Consider the following 19,356-nt stretch of genomic DNA (forward strand, 5'->3'; position numbering starts at 1 on the left):
AAAAAATAAGCCTTTTTCCGTCAGCAAGGGCCAAGAGCAGAGGCCCCTCCGAGGGCAGGGCACAGAGGGGCCAAGGTCTGCAGGTGGAGCTGGTGGAGCCCAGGTGCGAAGGCCACAGCCGCTCTCATCCTCACGAAAACTAGCCCTCGTGCCCGCTCTGCTTCAGTCTTGTCCTCTGGAGGGACCCTCCAGAATCAAAGTGCTAGTGAGGAGCAGAGCCTGCGTGTGGCATGTGCACCTGGACTGGACACGGGCTGGCCCCGCTCTGGCTGCCAGGCTGAGCGCAGTGATCTGGGCTCCCAGTGGACCCGATGTAAATAAGGAACGCAAACCCCTTCCTCAACCCCCTTCTTCCCTCCCACTCTGTCAGCGGCCCAGCACCTTCTTCAAGGAGACCACACCCCTTTTTTCCTGAGCATCCACAAAAGTGCACTACAATGCACTACTTCTCTTCCAAAGCCAGCCATCCTCGATCACACACAAAGTTGGGCAGCATAAAGACAAACACACTCCGTCTTCTCCCCAATTTGATAACTAAAATATAGATGCTTAAACATTAAAGGGAAAAAAGCAATCGTTCAGCTAAATTTAGATTTCAACATCAGTAACATGCATACAACACGGATTCTTAGTCTGTTCACTGTTTTCTGTATCCTCTGAGGAGAGCATAGTCCTTCGTAAGTAAATGCAAACCTGATTAAATAACTTACATGCTACGCTATCTAAGATGAAGAGAATCAGTCGCTTTCACTGTGACACTGGGCTCTGGTTTCGCCCCTGAATGGGTCTATTCATACAAGAGTGGGGGAGCGAGCCGAAGGGCGGAGGGGCTGCTCCGGGAGTTCATTCCTTTGTGGGAAAATCTGGGTGCTGGTCCCAGGATTACAATGTCTCCCTTCGAAGAAATGGTCACTGGACACAAATGTCAAAGGAACGGTGGACAGAGAACATACTGTGACACCAGCCACTGCATCAGAAAATTATACTTTACACCAGACCTTATCCTTTAAAAGTAACGTCAAGCCAAGTAGTCCATGAACTGAAAAAAATCCAATATTAAATCTGCCACCGATGCAGAATGTGGAAAGTCTTCAATGTTTCAACAAATATCAAACTGTGATTTCACGTGCTGGTTACAAATATCACAAACTATTAGCAGTGCTGCTTAGAGCATGCTTGAAAACCCAGGCACCTTTTATAAAATGAGAGGAAATAAGTACAAGAAAACATCACTAGGATGAGTGTGAGTCAGATAAAATGGCATTTCCTCCATCACAGCATTGAAGCATAGTCTGCTTTTATGCAGATATAAAAGCCTCCCATAAGAATGCACCAGAAACAATGCCGAAGAATCCTCTACCAAAAAGCTACGTTAAAGCAGTTAAGTTGGTTAATGTCAACTAGTAGTCACAAACATGCTTTTCAAGTTAAGTGCTAAAGACACGTTCTATAACCCTCCCATCCAGACAATCCAAGTTACACTTAGCTTTTCCACCAACACTCGACCAGACCTGGCTGAGTCCCGCTGACTCCAGGAGACGCGCACACCACCACCCCTCCCCGCAGCCGTCAGCACCTGTCTCCCCCTTCTGGACTTCTGCACGCTTTGGCTGCTGCAGGACCCCATGTGACTTCCCCGCCAGGCTCCAGAGCTCCATCACACGAGGGCCGGCCCCAGAGAACTCGGGCAGGTTTCACGGCAAGAGCAGCCTGCACTCAGGCTCTGCAGCCGGGAAGGACGGGGCTCCGCCAGCGCCAGCTCTCCCTCAGGCCTGAGGCGTGGAGAGCCTCGTCCAGTCAAACAATGGGGCCACACAGGAGGAGGACATCAGGCCAGCCACACAGACAATCCCTGAACTGTCAGCCCATACAGCAGAGCAAAACAAAGGAAGACTGACTTCATCACCTTGCAGACACACAGACACTCACGTGGTTACCACCACCATCCGGGGAGCACTCAGCACCACTGATTTTACGAGTGAGCTGCAACTTTCACCGCAGTTTGGTAGGTTTCATATTTTAGGCACTGAATCCTTTAAAAATAACTAATTTACATAAGAAGCCTAGCATTTTCTTGAGATTTAATCAAGATGGAAGATCATCACAAAGTAAAAGCCGCTTACAGAAACAGAACCCTGGTTTGTTCTCCAGCATGTCCCTGAGACAGTAACAGATCAGACCGTAGGAAACAACCCCCCTCCTCATCAGGCCCTGCCACACAAGGAAAAAATCATCCCTGCCCGTCTCCTCCCACCCCAATAAACTGTACTTACGTTTTCAAAAACACAGATTATAAGACAGGACGTGAGCCTCTGGGGAAAGGACCGAGGAAGGAACAGCCTGGTCGTGCTGCTGGAGGAAGCAGTCCCAAACCCCCTTCCCGTGGCTCCACAACCCTCAGCCCTCAGGACACAGAAGCACAACGCCACCCGCTCGCACTGGAAATTACCGAGTGAACGGAGCTTGCTCGTGTCTGCATATTCTTAGTAACCAACTCTCGAAAGAGTGTGGAGGGGCCAGGTAAAAGTTTAATGTTGTGCCTTTTGAAAGACATTATATTACTGTATCTCTAAATTTGGGGAGTCATAAGGTCTTAGGATGATTTCTTCCAAATGCTAAAGGTTTACTATGCAACAGCTGCAGCAAAAGCTCTGGGTCGACTACAGAAGGTCATCGCAAGAAGACGGCCTTAGCAAACAGGGGTGAGTGAAGAGGCAGCCTTGGGTGCCCAGCAGACCTGGCCGCAAATCCTGGCTCTGCCACATCCCACCTAGGACTGCACACGTCTGTCTGTTTGAAAAAGGCAGTATGGTGGAGGCAGGGGGTGGTGATTTTACAGGGTTGTGACACTCGAGTATCAGCTCCCTGACTTAAGGTACAAGAAATCTTACAAACCACCTACTGCAGCCTTCCAACCCAACCCTGGACTCCCACGTGGTGCTACTTGTTACATGACTCCAATATCATGAGGTAAGGACCGAAAAGCCATTAAGGTATGGGTTAATCTTGGAGAGCCAAGGGAAGAGGAGAAGCAGCAAAATGAGGGCTTGGGGTCAGTGCTGGTCTATGGGAGCGCAGGATGCTGGGCCAGCGGTCTCCGGTGTCCCCGTGGCCCAGGATGCAGAGGCTCCAGGCAACACAAGGAACCAAGAGGAAAGAGAGATGCACTATTTCTCCAGAGCACAGTAAAGGTCCGTGGAAGTTGCTACAGTGTTTTATGAAAAATGCACACCTATAACTGTAAATTTACTAAAAGTAATGACTGCTACCTGTCATGACTGCAATGTTTCAAAGGCAAAAGCTACCCTGCCTTTTCATGACCCCTGGCATGAGAAGTAGTTCTCTATTCGCTGTTCTGTACATAAAAAGTACCGACATAACGCCCTCGATAAAAGCGTTCGATAGAACCTGAAAAATGACCCAGTACCACCGAACATGTAAGGTCATGAGGTCCTGTCTCCCCAGATGGACATATTTAAGAAACCTCCTCTCTAATGATGACTGAGGAAATTCCTCACCACCTAAAGGACGAATCTCCAGAGCTTTTCCTCTCTCCGGGGGCTTGTGTCAGCTCTGCTGCAAAGAGGTTGCCATCCCACAGGTGCAGCTCACGTGCTTTCACTGCTAAAATCCACCAAGCGCAGGCAAGCCACAAACACGCTTCCTTCCATTACAACTACCGGTCACCCCTGACTGCAGCTCTCCCAGGGAGCCCTCAAGGGGATGTCTGTTTGCAAACAGAACAGCACGGTGACCTCAGTGATGCCTAATGCCCTAAGTGCTTCTACATGCTCTAATAACCCTGAAAACTTCCTCAAGGCCAAGCACCTCACCAGGCTCCCTAAAGGCGATACTACAAGGCCAAGGCCAGCATCGCCAAGCTCATCTGACAATGAAGTGCCTGTGCAGGCAACGAGGGGGCTCCCCCTCCCAGGCCAGCCCACCGACGGGCACACAGACACGACCTACAGGCCTGCGCTCCCCCAGCTCCGCCACCTGAAGCAAGGGCTCTCCTGATCATGCACTGATCCAGGACACAGAAAACTGCTTTCTGTTTTCCCATTTGAAAACAGACTTAACAGTGGCGGCTGGCTTTGTCACAGAAAACGATCAACTCCGTATTTCCAGTATCTGGAACTTCTTCCACTACCGCTCTCAAGTCTGACTCCCTGCTTCTGACTCCAACAGTCTGGCCTCTGGTGCCAACGTCACCCTCCAAAGCTGCCTCAGCTTGCATCACCGAGTGACAAAGTCTGCCACAGCCGAGAAGCCACGCTCTCCGGCACACTTCGCTTCCCTACATCAACAGTTTTACATCATTACATCCCATTACCTACAGATTTTGTATTCTGCTTACTGCCCGTGAATACGTATTTTAGGTATCTTTTAAAGCTTCAAGTGCATTTTTAGCAACTGTAAATGTACGTGCCACTGGTTCCTTAGTCGTTCTTATGCTGCTACATACTTAGGTTGCTTGCAAGTTGTCACTGTAATAATCCCAGTGAAACACCTCTGCACAGGGGCGCTGGGGTGGCTCCCTCTGTCAGTTAAACGTCTGACTCTTGATTTCGGCTCGGGTCGTGATCTCAGGGTCATGGGATCCAGGCCCACATTGGGGCTCTGCACTCGGGGGACTCTGCTTGGAACTCTCTCTCTTCCTCTGCCCCCACCACCTCTGCTCTCACTCCCTAAAATAAACAAATTCTTAAAAAAATAAATAAATAAAATAAAAATAAAACCACCTTTGCACAAACATCACTGAACACATTTTAGGTAATTCCTCTAGAACTCCTAGATCACAGGACTTGACCATTTTCAGAATTCTGTACACAGAGGCCACGCTACTTTTGAGAAGCACTATGGATTTACATTTCCACCATTATCAGAGTGAAGATTCTCTTTAAATCTTTGCTCACAGATATGTGAACAGTTGCTATCAGAATTTTTATGAAAAGCCTAACCATACTGTCAGAGTGCTGTAGATAATGTTTGTGTCCTCCCAAAATGCGTATGGACATCCCGAAATCCCCGGTGTGGTGGCCCCTGGAGTTGGGGCCACCTAAGGGGATGAAGAGGCTGGCTCCGTCTCTCGGCCATGTGAAGACGTCACCAAAAGCAGCCCTCTGTCAACCAGGAAGACGGAAGTCACCCAAACCCCAAGCCTGCCGGCACCCTCATCTCAGACTCCCACCTCCGGAACAGGGAGGCGTCCGCCCAGTCTGTGGCACTGTTACAGCAGCCCAAACGATTCCAACACAACCATCAGCATTCTAGTTTTACACTGCTCGTATCCGCTCATATTTACCCACTAATCCTAATGTATGTGCCTTCATGAGCTCCTCAGTCATTAAGGATAATCTAGTGCTGTTGTAACTGTTACAAATGTTCCAATTAACTTGTAATTTGATTTCCATTGTTCAAAGGCAAAGAATTTATTAAAGTTTTAGGAAGCCTAATCAATTTCGATATTTTCCTTTGTTTTCATTCACTGCTTTTATGTTCTAAAAAGCCTCCTCTCACCCCAGTGCATCAACCGACCACATACAGACCCGCTGGCAGAGGATGGCAACCTGCTTCAGCCCAATCTCTGTGCCATCTTCGGCTACATACCAAGCTCTGCGGTTCTGAGTATGAATACTAGGGAAGCCAAGCTTTAACAAAATGAACCCATCAGTGGCTGTGGGGGAGATAAAACTGCAGAGTCAGTCAAAGTCAGTCAGTAAACAAAAGTAACAACCAATCCTGGGAGTAGGAGAGTCAGTTCAGAAGACAGGATTACTAAAATTTAAAGTGTTCAATTTTTAGTGAAAATTTACAAGATACACAAAGAACCAAGAACATGTGACCCACGCACAAACACCAGGCACTCCATGGCAATGGGCTGAGGGGCCTCGACACTGGGCTAAGCAGGTAAAGGCTTCTAAACAGCTGCTATCAATCTGTTCAAACAGGGACTTCCCATTCTGCCCGTTTCTGTGTGAAATCATCATTCCATCCTACAAGTAAAAAGCTGAATAGACTGAAAAATCAATGTGTCCTGGATCCACAGGGGAGAGAGGACAGGACACAAGGCAAACTTCCAAGCCCAAGACTGGCGAGGCTGAGAGGCAAACACTGAGAGCCCAACTCACCAGAGGCCGGGGCGGGGGGTGAGGGGGCAGGGCATAAACCAGCCTGGAGCCAGCAACAAGGTTAGAACACAGGAACTAGAACTGACGGATGGCTGGAGGCTCAGTGCAGACAAGCCTGAGAGTTACCACCACCGGGGGAGAGCCGGTTGCAGAGAGGCCCCCACAACACTGGGAAATTTATGTCTAGGTGTTTGACCAGGTTCCCAAAGTATCAGACGAAAATGCCCGTGGGCTTCCAGCAGAGAAATGGAGAAGAACCTTTCTGAAATACTCTCAGCCTCTGTTCTTAATGAGGACTCTGCCCTCAGGGGAGGGAGGGAGGGAGCCAGAGCCCAAACTGCTTCAATGACCGGGGAAGGGAGACACCCAGCCCCAGCTCACTGTAGCCATCTGATCTCGTGGGGGGTGGGCGGAAGGGTATGTAACACCCCCATGAAGTCCACAGGACTCCACTCAGCACAGCAATCCCAGGACTAAAGAGTGCTTCCCCTCCCCACACCTCACCTCACAGCAGCTTATTTACACACTTCCTTTTACCTGACACAGCGTGTCCAGCTATCAAGAAAAATGTACAAGGCACACCGAAAGGCAAAACACACAATGCAAAGAGACCAAGCATCAGAGCTAGATAGACATGGCAGGGATGCTGGAATGATCCCACCAGGAACTGAAAACAGCTATGATTAACATGCAGGAGGCTCTAGCAGATAAAGCAGGCTGCACGCAAGAGAAGCCAGCAAGGAGAACTGCAAACTGATAGAGAAACACTAACAGAAAAGAAGAACGCCTGTGACGGTCTCATGAGCAGACAGGTTGCACTAAAGAAAGAATCACAGGCTCCAGCACCTAACAGAATCCTTGAAGACTGAAAAGACACAAGAAAACACAAGAGAAGAACCAAGGACTGTGGGACAGCACCAAGTGTTACATACACATAATGGGAATCCCAAGAGGAGAAGAACAGAAAACTGAACAATGATGACTGAGAATTTCCCCTCATTAATGTCAGACACCAAAGCCACAGATCAGAGGAAGCACAGAGCACACCAAGCAGGATAAATGCCATAAAAGCTACACCCATGCACATTATCCTCAAACTACAAAGTTAAAGGGAAAAAGTAACACATCTAGTAAATGACTGTTATCCAAAACATACGGAGAACTCTTACAACTCAGTAAAAGAACCCAACTTTAAAAGTGGACAGAACTGAACAGATACCTTACAAAAGAAAATACACAACTGGCAAATAAGCATATGAAAAGATGCTCCACATCCCCTGTCATCAGGGAAGTGCCAATTAAACCAAGGAGACATCACTGCACGCCTAGTACCGCAGCAAAATCCAAACCACGGACACCACCAGACGCGGTGAAGATGTCCCACAGGAATTCTCCACTGGAAGACAGTGTGGCAGCTTCTTACAGAACTAAACATACTCTTACCGCACAACCCAGCAACAGCACTCCTTGGTATTTACCCAAAGGAGGTGAAAACATGTCCACACAAAAACCTGTTCACGCAAATTTACAGCAGCTTTATTCATGACTGACAGCACTTAGAAGCAAGCAAGATGTCCTCTGGCGGGCGATGTATGAACTGGCCCATCCAGACAGTGGGTTACTCTCCTGCACTAAAATACGTGCCATCAAGCCACCAGAGACACTGATCACGGGGAAGCCTCGCACATTTGGAGGCAGGAGGTCCGTGGGAAATCTCCATCACCCTCCCCACTCTACTGTGAGCCTAAAACTGCTCTAAACTAGTCAAGTCAAACAATGACTCAAATACAGTCTGTATCTGACATGAAAATAACCAAATGCGGATGCCTAGGTGGCTCAGAGTTAAGCATCCAGCTCTTGGTTTCAGCTCAAGTCGTGATCTCAGGGTCATGAGATCGAGCCCCTTGTGTCAGGCTCCACACTCAGTGGGGAGTCTGCTTAAGAGTCTCCCTCTCGGGGCGCCTGGGTGGCTCAGTCATTAAGCGTCTGCCTTCGGCTCAGGGCGTGATCCCGGGGTCCTGGGGTCGAGCCCTGCATCGGGCTCCTCCGTTGGGAGCCTGCTTCTTCCTCTCCCACTCCCCCTGCTTGCATTCCCTCTCTCGCTGGCTGTCTCTCTCTCTGTCAAATAATAAAATCTTTAAAAAAAAAAAAAAAAAAGAGTCTCCCTCTCCCTCTGCCCCTTCCTCCACATACTTGCATGCTCACTCAAATAAATAAATCATTTTTTTTAAATGGAAAATCTGAATGAACCCAAATGGAAATCATGAACTAAAAGGTGTGATAAAGTGAAAAATTCACTAGAGGGGCTCAACATTAGATCTGAAATGCAAAAGAACCCGCCAACAAAAAGGACAATAGATTATTCAGTCAGAAGAAGAGAAAGAAACAAAGATACATTAACAGCACCTCAGAGACCTGTGGACACCATCACACTGAACGTTTGCGCAGTGGGAGTCCCCTGAAGAGGAAACATGATGAATGTCCCATGACAGTCTTAAGTCACCAAGAATCACTCTGTACCCCCAGTGTTTTGGCTTGTCTTGACCACCATACAGGAGCAGCAGGTTACAGATCCAACCCATTCATGCCTGTCTCCTGTCTTAATTTCAATACGCTTGTACCCCCACCTACAGCTCTCCCCACTGCTCTCTGCTGAGCCCACACGGAGACCTGGTCTTTTGTGAATGGTCTTTCCTCCTGGAGAACCTTCTCCAATCAGTGGGGTTAAAAATACCTATACTTCCTGTGAAATACCTAGTTTCCTGTGAAAACGAAACCACACAAGGCAGAATGAAAATGCTGAATGCATAATCTACTCTACTTTCCTCTGCATGTGGTATTCTGTTCTATATGTTACTTTACATCATTTATAAATACAAACCTCAAAGAAGAGGAATTTATTCCTGACTTCATCACTAACCAGTGTGTGACCTTGGACAAGTTCTTTAACCTCTAGAGCTTTCTGCGTTCTCCCCTATAAAATGTGAGTGGTATCCCAAAAGATGATTTCTAGAATTCTGCGTTATGTCCATAACAACTGCAATTTTAACACGTGTTATTCACTAACACAGCTTTATGTAAACAACAATTTGGACGTGATTCTGAGGTCAAGGTGTTTTCCTATATTATGAATGAACGAGTAGCTGACTGTAGAACAGCACATGAGATACTATGGCTCTCTACTCCGTATGAGCACAGTTAAAAGAAGGAGATCTAAAAAAGGCACTGATTATGTTTCAAGCTGAAGAGGACTGCAGAAGTTACAATACTAAGGAAGGGGCGCCTGGGGGGCTCAGTTGGTTAAGCATCCGACTCTTGATTTCAGCTCAGGTTATGATCTCAGGGTGGTGAGATCAAGCTTCACGCCAGGCTCCGTGCTCAGCGGGGAATCTGCTTGGGATTCCCCCCCCCCAAAAAATAAGTAAATAAATCTTTAGGAGCGTGTATGTGCGTGCATGTCTGTGTGTGTGCATGCGTCTGTGTGTGTGCGCGCACACACGTATAAAATGCAAAGGAAAACAACTTGCTAGGACTTCAAGGAAAGCATGGTTGCCTACTTTGACAAAATCCCTAGTGGAAGCAAGGTTACTAGAGAGACAGGACAAATGCAGCCGGCGCTAGGGTGCAGGGTGCTAACTCGCTTCCTCTAACAATTATTTGGACAGAACCTCTAAGAGAAGCAAGCTCCTTCAGAACATCACTGTGGATTATAACTAGCACGCGCCACATGAAGCCTTCCCCTAGAAAGAAACCAATGTCCTACATAAGAACACAAGAGCAAAGGCAGCTCCACAAGTTCTCGTACTGTGAAACCCTGAAGAACCACAGAACGACTCTTACTGTGGCTGTGTGCACGGAGCCACACACATAGCCTAATGCCCACTAAAAACCAATGACCTCAGTAGAGCCATGTTCCAGGAACAAACATCCAACAAAGAACCAAAAAGGACGTGGAGCACAGAGTACAACCAGGAAAAGTGGGCGGCCCCATTAAGCTGGGGTACAGGCTGTGCTGGGAAGCCTGGTGCTCTGTCAGTGCAGAGACGGCGTGGAAGCCTGCGGTCAGAGGAAGCAGAGAAGACTGGGAAAAGACTAGGAAGTGGGAGAAGCGGAGGCTGAGGCCCAATGAAGGACTGCTCAGGAAGAGGGGCCTGGCGTTGGCCAACATGAAGAAAACCAATCTGAGATAGGGCATTGCACGGAGGTCATGGGACAAGAAGTGTGGAAGGGAAACCCGGCAGAGGGAGCACGGAGATTGGGGGGGGGGGGGAAGCAATGAACCGCATCCACAAATGAGAAGAGGGGCTGGCTGCATTTCTGCCCACCGCTACAACCCACCACCCCTGCCAGGGCCTGGTGCAGAGCGGGTACCGAGCCACTGTGTGTCACGACAGCAAACCCTCCTGAGCTCACATGCTCTGTAAGATCTGCAGCCAACGGAAAGTGAATCTCAGCACGCCGACGGCACAGACTCGCAGGCTGCGGCAACAGGTCAGCCCGGCAGAGAGCCGCGCATCCTCACCCTCTCCTACCAGCAGCGCAGACACCGAAACCCTCAGGACCGCTCACAGCAGCACCAGCCCAGAGCTGGTCCTCGGCAGAGATGCGCAGCCTCGAGCACTCAGATGGACAACCCCGATCAGGAGACTTTCTCTGGAAGACGAGGAGTGGCGAAGAAACCCAAAATGCAGACTTTCCACAGAATAAGACCCATCCACATTGACGAAGTTCACTTTGCTGCTTTACCACACCAATCTATGCCAGCAATTTAAAAGGTTATCCAAATAAAAAGTATCATTTCCTGTTTCTGCTGTATATGCAATGGTTTAGGGACCAAGAAGGATTAGACTAGACTTAACATCACAAGTATTTTTTAAGTTCACAAATAGCTCTTAAGTTTCAAAATGCAGTTTTAGATTCTAAAACACTCATCTTTACTACGTGCATGTAGACACTCTCCTGTGATTCCATGCTATCTGATACATATGTACATCAACCCCAGGAAACACTTAACGTTAAGATGCAAGTAAACTAGAAACAGTAATCGATCTAAAGCACTTACGATCTACTCTAAATACAAGTAAAATGCCATCTGATGCCCGTAATGGCTTTAAGTCACATCACGCGTCATCTTACAAGCTCATCTTTGAAGACTTGCAATGGTATGAGGGAGCACTACATTATGTGACAAAAGTGGTACAATTCTACATAAATATTGAAACAAAAATATGAGATTATAAAACAGAGATGAGAAGAAAACACAGCAGAACATTAATGGTGGTTGTAACTGTGCGGCCAATAATGGATGGTTTTTATACCCTCCTTCATGCCCCTTGTAGTTTACCTACATCCTACCCTGCAGAGTTTGAGAATCAAAAAAAAAACAACAACAACAAAAACACAAGTTATTCTTAAAACAGGTTTTCAATGACTCACCACATTGTAATAACTTTTGTTAATGGCAGTAGTGTCAAATCCTTTGGGAGGGCTCTTCAGTGCTCCTGACTTGGGCGACACGGGCTTTTCTGAAATGAAAATGTAACAGTTTTACTGACCAGCACTTGAGACCCCCAAACACACCAGCCCCACACAGCCCAGAGCTACGGGTCCAGGGGCCTCCACTGCAACCACCAACCAAAACGGGAAGCTGAACAGAGACTTGGGTCTCTCTCCCTCACGCTCAGCTCCCTGAGGTCAGGGAGTCAGTGTCCCCCCGCCTCACACATCACTCACCCCGCACTCCCTCTTCAGGCTCAACATCTGACAGATTGTGCTCCGTTACTGACAGCTGATAAAAGAACACCAGCAAAGCTACACCCACAACTCAGGAGTAAAGATAAAACACAGAACAGAATCAGAGACGATGTTGGCGACCCCCGGTCTGGACAACACCTCAGGAATCCAGAGCACTCAGAACGCAGTGTCTCTAAGCAGGTAGGATCTGGCTCCAAGTGATGATGAGGAGGAAAGCCACACGCCAAGCAGGGACAGAAAAAAACACCAGGCAGCCCTGAGAACCTGTGCGCCAGAGACAACAGTAAGCGCAATCATGACGACTGCAAGGACCAAGTATTTGTACGTGGCCCAGCTTTAGTTCAGTGTAACACATATCAAAGCAGCGTCTGCTAACTGAGAACACGGCTCTCGGGGGGAATTTTCTGTGGCCCACTGGTCCTCCTCCAAGGCTCCTGGGGCTGGTGGGGAGCAAGGGCGAGGAGAAATTCCGAGGAGTGTGTCCCAGGGGATGTAGTCCGTACAGTCCCACCCACCTGCCCTGTATAAATCGACGTTCTGTCCCTCTGGTGTGCCGTGCTCAGCATCCTTCCACCTGCCCATCCAGATCGACGTTCTGTCCCTCTGGTGTGCCGTGCTCAGCATCCTTCCACCTGCCCGTCCAGAATCTCTACAGCACTTCCGCAAACACTCCCAAAGCTTCGGGTCCCTAATTCCAACTGCCTGCCCAGTGCCATTACCTTCCTAGCAAAAGAAACCCCAAACACCTAAAATACACACCCTGTGGGCCTTCCTGTTCCTGTGCAGTTGTCCACCTAAACCTTCCTTCAATGCCTCACCGTAAGGATCTTCCAAATGGTTGAAAATAATGAACAAAAGTTGGAAGAATTTTGCTCTCTGCCCACAGGATGGAAAAGAGAACTCTGTGAGAAAAGAGTTACTTCTGAACCCCTAAGCAATACCAAGCTGTTCTAGCTACCACACTCTTCGTCCCAATCGCGCACCTACAGCCAGTGTGTAACTACAGAACAAAAACCTGACACGCCTTCACCCTAACAATGCCTTTTCATCTTTAAAACCCATAATTTAGGGGACAAGTACAAATAAAGTAAAGGGGAGAGCACTGGAGCCTAAATGGCAGCCACTGAGACCACAAACACCAACATGCACGCTACTAACTTGAATCTGCTTCGAACTATTTTAAAAGCCAATAATTTGCTAACTGTCTCATTTCAATTAAGACACACCTCCCAACACCACAGATAACAGCATTCAATTAACTTACTAGGACGACTACAAGGAAAAACCTTTTTGAAAAGAAGTTTCAGGCTACCAACACTGTATCAAAATAAAGGGTAGGCAGGAGAGAGCCAGACAACGTAGGCACAGTCCAAACACTGGGTCTTTTCTCCCTTCGCAAAAGGGAGTCCACAACTTTGCTGGCTGCTGCTGGAACTTGCTGGGACGGGAGGGCTTGAGAACATCTCTCCAAACCTCGGGTGCCATTCTCAACAGAGGGTCCTAAGGTAAGAAGGGCCAGCCCCGAGCAGCCTCACAGAGGAGACGTGCAGGTCTGCAGGGCTGCCAACTGCGAGGCGTCCCGTGCGAAGAAGCCTGGCTGCCACGGACACCTGACGCACACAGCTTGCAGGAGGCTGTTGCCCCCGACCAGCTAATGCCTCGAGGCTGAGGCTGAGGCAGAGGCAGAGGCTCGTCAGGCTCCCCACTAACGGCCACACAAGGGCCTGCCCGCACTCATCCCAGTGCCTGGACTCTCAGGACAGTCATGCCCAGAGGTGACAGTTCCTCAACACAACAGCGACAGGGGCCTAGGTTCCCAGGTTTACCGTAGGAACTCCTGTGCAGCCTTCGGGAGCCTTCTAGCACTTTCTCCCCTACTCCCCCACCCCCCAAAAACAAGAACAACAAAACCTACACACGTTAAAGTGTAATATACCAGACAAGAAGTTATGGCCAATCGTAACAAAAAATGTGCACAGGAAACATTAGAAAATACTCAGCCTTCCCAGTATCCTAAGCAAAACAAAACACGAAACCACCCATTTTTGGCCCACCTGATAGCTAAGGATTGATACAATCCACTGTGATGGAGAGGCAGGGAAACTAAGAGAATGTAATTTCATGCTGCCCTTCCAGGGGCCATAGGATGCAGATTTTCCCTTTCTTGAGATAAACTAAAAACACCAAAAACAGGAAAACTTACGCATGAATGTGCTAAATGAGAAAAGGGGGTGGGGAATCCCTAGTGGCACTGACAGGGAGGGCCCGTGGGGGCTGAGGTTGGGGCCAGACAGACTGAAACAGGAGGATCTCTTGGTGACCTTTAGGGCTGACAAAGAGAAGCCTAAAGCCCCTGGCCACCGATCCAGAGAAACAGCACAGATGTGGGCTGGCTACTCAGGGATGGGAGACACAGCCAATGAGAAATCAAAGCCCGGACCCTGCCCCTGCTGCGGTATATGGTCCAAATGCACACCAACCTCCGAAGGCCCACCAGGATCTGCCCAGGTCAAGAAAAACTCTGGGAGTCCCTCAGGAAGCAAAGGTTCCTCTGTAGGAATATTTCCGCAAGCCAGGGTACACAGGTACCCCCACCGAACCCCCAAAGACAGATCTGTAACAAGAAAGTATGAGCCCATGAAGAACTGAGTCAACAGTGTAAGCAAATAGGACATGCAAGGGAAATGAGTACCCAAGACCTGGAAACGGGGCGGAGTAAGTATGTTTAAAACACTGGGAAGAGGGGCGCCTGGGTGGCACAGCGGTTAAGCGTCTGCCTTCGGCTCAGGGCGTGATCCCGGCGTTATGGGATCGAGCCCCACATCAGGCTCCTCCGCTATGAGCCTGCTTCTTCCTCTCCCACTCCCCCTGCTTGTGTTCTCTCTCTCGTTGGCTGTCTCTATCTCTGTCGAATAAATAAATAAATAAATAAATAAATAAATAAATAAATAAATAAATAAATAAAAAAAATAAAATAAAAAAAAATAAAATAAAATAAAATAAAATAAAATAAATAAAACACTGGGAAGAAAGAACCACAATGGAGAAGAAAGACACCACGAAAATGAAAAACCACCTGGAAAATAATGAAAAAATTCCTGGACGTGAACTCTCTGGTCACTAAAATGGCACTAGATGGCTACCACCCCTGGTGAGGGGAGGCTGGTGAACACAAACGTCTGAGAAGGGGACTCCAAATGAATGAAGCCCAGCAAAACAAAACATACAAAAAACAGATTAAAAGCCACAGAGGGCAAAATAAGCTAACAGGATTTTCAGGAGAAAGCAAAAACAGCAAGCAGGCAGCATTACTGGAGAAGATGCTGTCCAGAATCGGAACCACGCCTGGATGGAGGGCAGGGCGCCTCTAAGCAGCACTGAAGGTGGGGACACTTCGGGGAGGCCCATACAGGAGACCCCTCCCCAACTGGTGAGCCCTAGCTTCCAAGACCCTGGAAATGCCCGAAACCGAGAATACCGAAGCCTACACATGATACGATTTTTCCTCTAGGTGCGGACCTATGATAAAGTTTAATTTGTACGTTAGGCACAGTAAGAGATTAACGAAAACCCTAACAATAGACTCTAATAAAAGTCACCCTGTCTGGGACTCACCCAGCGAAGTGAGAGCTTGAGGAGATAAAATGCCCACTGAAGGAGTGAGCTGAGTGACACCGCGTCAGGCTACCACTCACCTCCCAACACACGTCGCTGCTTCCGGACCTCAGGTGACCACAGGGAACAGACCACGAATGAGGGGGCGCTGCTGTACACGACAGCCCTCACTCTTGGCTACAGGCAAAGGCGACGGTCAGATATAGGCACGGCATGTGACTCAACTATCACAGGCTTTCTTTTGTGACTGTTTTTGGAGTTAGAACGCTTACAGAAGAGGACAATTACGAACAACTGGTCCGAAAGCTCCACATCCACTGGGGCCCCTTCATCCGTGATGTAAGTGACCCAACAGAGCCCGCAGCCAGCCCTGGGAGTGGCTAATTCCCACTTCCTCTTCCTATCTTCCGCACGACAGCTGTCACCTCATCCACGAATCCCCATGCCGGGTCACGTCACTCACTCTGTATGGGTTCATTCTGCCGTCAGCAGCTTCCACGCTGCCACAGTGCCCTCGCCCTGGACGGTACCTGGTCCCGAGTCCTCCCCGCTCCTTCAGTGATAACGCGCTAGTAGTAAATGCTCAGGGAGCTCCGCGTTAGGGTGATGCTGCCCCTGCTTTTCTGCAACTGAATTATGGAAACTTACACAGAAGAGAGACAGTAATATATATACACTTCTGTAGCTTCAACAGTTAACCCTTAGGCCCCTCCTCTTCTTTTCTGGAAGCATTATACAGGAGATCCCAGGTTCTAGCAATTTACCAACAAAACTTTATAATGTCTGTCAGACTCAGACTTTAAAACCCAACCATCAAGACATTATCACAGCAGACAAAAACAGTCATTCCTATCCTCTCATACCCAGTTGAAGTCGGAGTTCCCTAGACTCAGACTCGTCCCAACAGTGATTTTCTGTAGCTGGCTTATGGAGCCCAGGGAACCCGGGAAGACCTGCACCGCGTGCCCCGTTCCACCTCTTAGTCTTTTATTTAATGCCAGCAGAGCGCCCAGGGGACGTTCACCTTCTCAACTGTCTACTCCACCTCATTTTCTACTCAGGGAGCCTCACGTAAGTGTCAGGATTTCTGGAAAGACATTTCGTTTTTTTCACTGTTATTCTCCCAGTTCCCACAACAGCATTCACTCAAGTACCTGCTGAATGGATGCTGCCTGTGGTTCTGGAAGTGAGTGTACTCCCCACAGTCCTGCCGGCGGAACGTGGAAAACACGGCCAACCGCAGGCAGGACGGGTGGCTGCAGAAAGGCAGAGGCAGGTGCTCGTGTTACAGAGTGGGGCACAGCCGAGCACACGCCAAGCTTACTGCCACGCATTACCAATGACGGGAAGCAACGGGAGAAGAAAATGTAAAGCCCAAGCTTACGAGGAAGAGGGAAGGGAAGACAAGGCGCCCAGGGACAGCATGTCCAAGACACGCAGAGAAGTCCCGGCACGTGGGCGGGAGCTGGAAGGCAGCTGTGGGGTGGACGTGGAGGTGGGTGAAGTGGGACTTCCACTTCCATCCCCAGGGGCTTCTGTCCTCCTTGCTTGGTCTTTACAGGCTCGTACTACCCAACAGCGTTTTATAAGAAAACAAAAAACTTTAAAAGAACATCCCTGATACTGAAGGACTATCAACTCTGACCCCCAAACTAGTATATGTCAGCTGCTCTAGGGGCCATGTCCTGGGAAAAGGGTGTTCAATCACAGTCACCAGGACACGGCCACACATACACACACATACACACACACACACAGAACATCCCCTACAACACTCGCTAACACAGATGTTTGGGGGAGCGCACACTGCATTAATCTGGAGAACACTCACTCCCACTTCCTGGCAAAATTCCATACCCTTGTATCCCAGACCCCTCCATACATCATGCCAGGTTCCCCACACACGCATCAGAGAAACAAATCCTACGTGGGATAACTCTTCCCACCTGTTATCACATCTGCATCTGGAAGAAACAGTAGGCAGGCCTACCCTCTAGAGCAGCCTTATCCGGGGTGCTTTCAGAAACCTAACATCGCACGCACACACATTCACTTCCAGCAACACAAAAACAAACTTGTTACCTCTGTCCCTTTCCCTGCAGATTATAATCATAACACTTTTCTTCCATAACTAAATTAATCGCTGCACCCAAAACCCAGCTTGCGTTTTAGGTCACTTTTTGATGTCAAAAGCACACACGACCCCCCCAACCCAGGGGCGCATGACCTGTAGTGTGGCCCACTACTGACCGATGCAGTAGCAGCAGCAGCAAGCAGAGTCCCTCTCCCCCAGGACCACTGCCTTGTTGCTTCTCCCCTTCGGTCTCCAATGTAAGATATTCTTTACAGAATGTGCATAAAACATGCACCTGTGTGTACAAAAAGCAGAATTCCACTGTTTTTGCATATCAAAACAATGTGCATAGAAAATAAATGCTAAATAAAGGGGGTACCTGCCATAAGGGGATACATATTCAGGGAGAAAAGCACACTCGCAGCAAGGTTTGGAAATACCCTTTTGCAGACTCTTGGGGGACACTGGTCTTCAAAGAGGGTTATGTGAAACAAGAAAGCACACACAGGTCAAAGGCACACACAGCAAGGCTGCGGTCTGCAGCTACAAGGGCAAACCAATCTAGCGGACGCTCTTGAGCACTTACCTGGAGACAGGCAGCCCAGAAGAGGTCACTGAGAGGCAGACCTCAGGTGTGTTTATTCAAGAACAAAACTCATACAGGAAGTGTAACAAGGAGAAACTCACAATTTAAAGGACGTCCATATTTTTGTTTCACAAGGAAATGCTCCTGCATGACTGCCAGTTAGATCTGGCACACTTTGTTTACAGAAAATGAAGAATGGCACTGTGAATTACAGTGCTTATCTGAAACACACCTTCCAAAAAGAAATCCTGTCCAAAATCAGAAAGTCACAGAAATAACTGAGGATACAATATTAGCATGTCATTGTGACCCCTGAGTTCTCCACTGCTGTGAAGTAATAGAGTAAAAACAGCATTTCCTGCCTGTCTCAAACGCCCACATCTAAACACAGGGATCAGTTTCCCTAGAATACACTTGGATAATCTGCGAGCACAGCACGGAAAGTTATTCCCAGAAGGTTATTCCTTTAGTCTGACTGTCAGCTAAAGAATACTCAGCACGACAGATCACCAATCGGAGCAAACGTGTTATTTATACTTTAAAAAACAAAAAACAGAAAAACAGGAAATTTTCCAAGGTTACTTGTCTCCATTCAGTACAAAAACCAAGGATTCCACGTGACCCAAATGCAGTTATATATGTGTTTAAAAGGGTCTCTCTCATGCACGTGCACACGGAAACACAGAGTAAGACGTAAAAATTGGTGGAACAGGATGCAGTCGCCCCTGACATAAGTCAACACAGACACATAATGGCTTTCTTTTTTTAAAGATTTTTAAATAATCTCTACACCCAACGTGGGGCTCAAATGCACAACCCCGAGATCAAGAGTTGCCTGCTCCACTGACAGAGCCAGCCAGGCGCCCCTTCTAAATACTTTTTTTTCTTAAGTCAACTACCCCCTCATGCAATGGGTAGTTGTCCTTAGAGCTGCATCTGTCCCCACCAGCTATCTGGCCCCACACCCCCCAGACCAAGGCGTCGGTGCGGCACTGCCAGACCTCACAAGGGTGACAGCACACCGTGAAACCATCTATTGACAACACCAATACCGCGCACGCCCAAGTCCTTTAGGAAACAACTCCCAAATGTCACCGGAAGAGAACTTTGAGACCCACGGACTATCTTTTCCATGTAACTGTCAAAGGGTAACTGTCAAAACTCCATGGGGAGAAATACCTGAAAAGTAAAAATTC

General features: G+C 48.4%; 1 protein-coding gene across 13 annotated transcripts in view; it reads right to left on the minus strand.

Annotated features, from left to right (window-relative positions):
- The window catches only part of ARHGEF7 (Rho guanine nucleotide exchange factor 7), a 126,485-nt gene that overhangs the window by 39,310 nt on the left and 67,819 nt on the right, over positions 1-19,356 (minus strand). For all 13 annotated transcript variants that reach the window (XR_006775470.2, XR_006775471.2, XM_045772914.2 and 10 more), the window contains one exon: positions 11,568-11,656. Coding sequence is in view for 11 of the 13 variants with exons in the window: in XM_045772914.2 (XP_045628870.1) it covers positions 11,568-11,656 (89 nt within the window). In the remaining 2 variants the exon portion in view is untranslated. The remainder of the gene's footprint in view (positions 1-11,567; positions 11,657-19,356) is intronic.

This window comes from Ursus americanus, chromosome 10, assembly GCF_024610735.1.
Source record: "Ursus americanus isolate L20-20 chromosome 10, mUrsAme1.1.p, whole genome shotgun sequence".
In the NCBI taxonomy this organism is placed as follows: Eukaryota; Metazoa; Chordata; class Mammalia; order Carnivora; family Ursidae; genus Ursus; species Ursus americanus.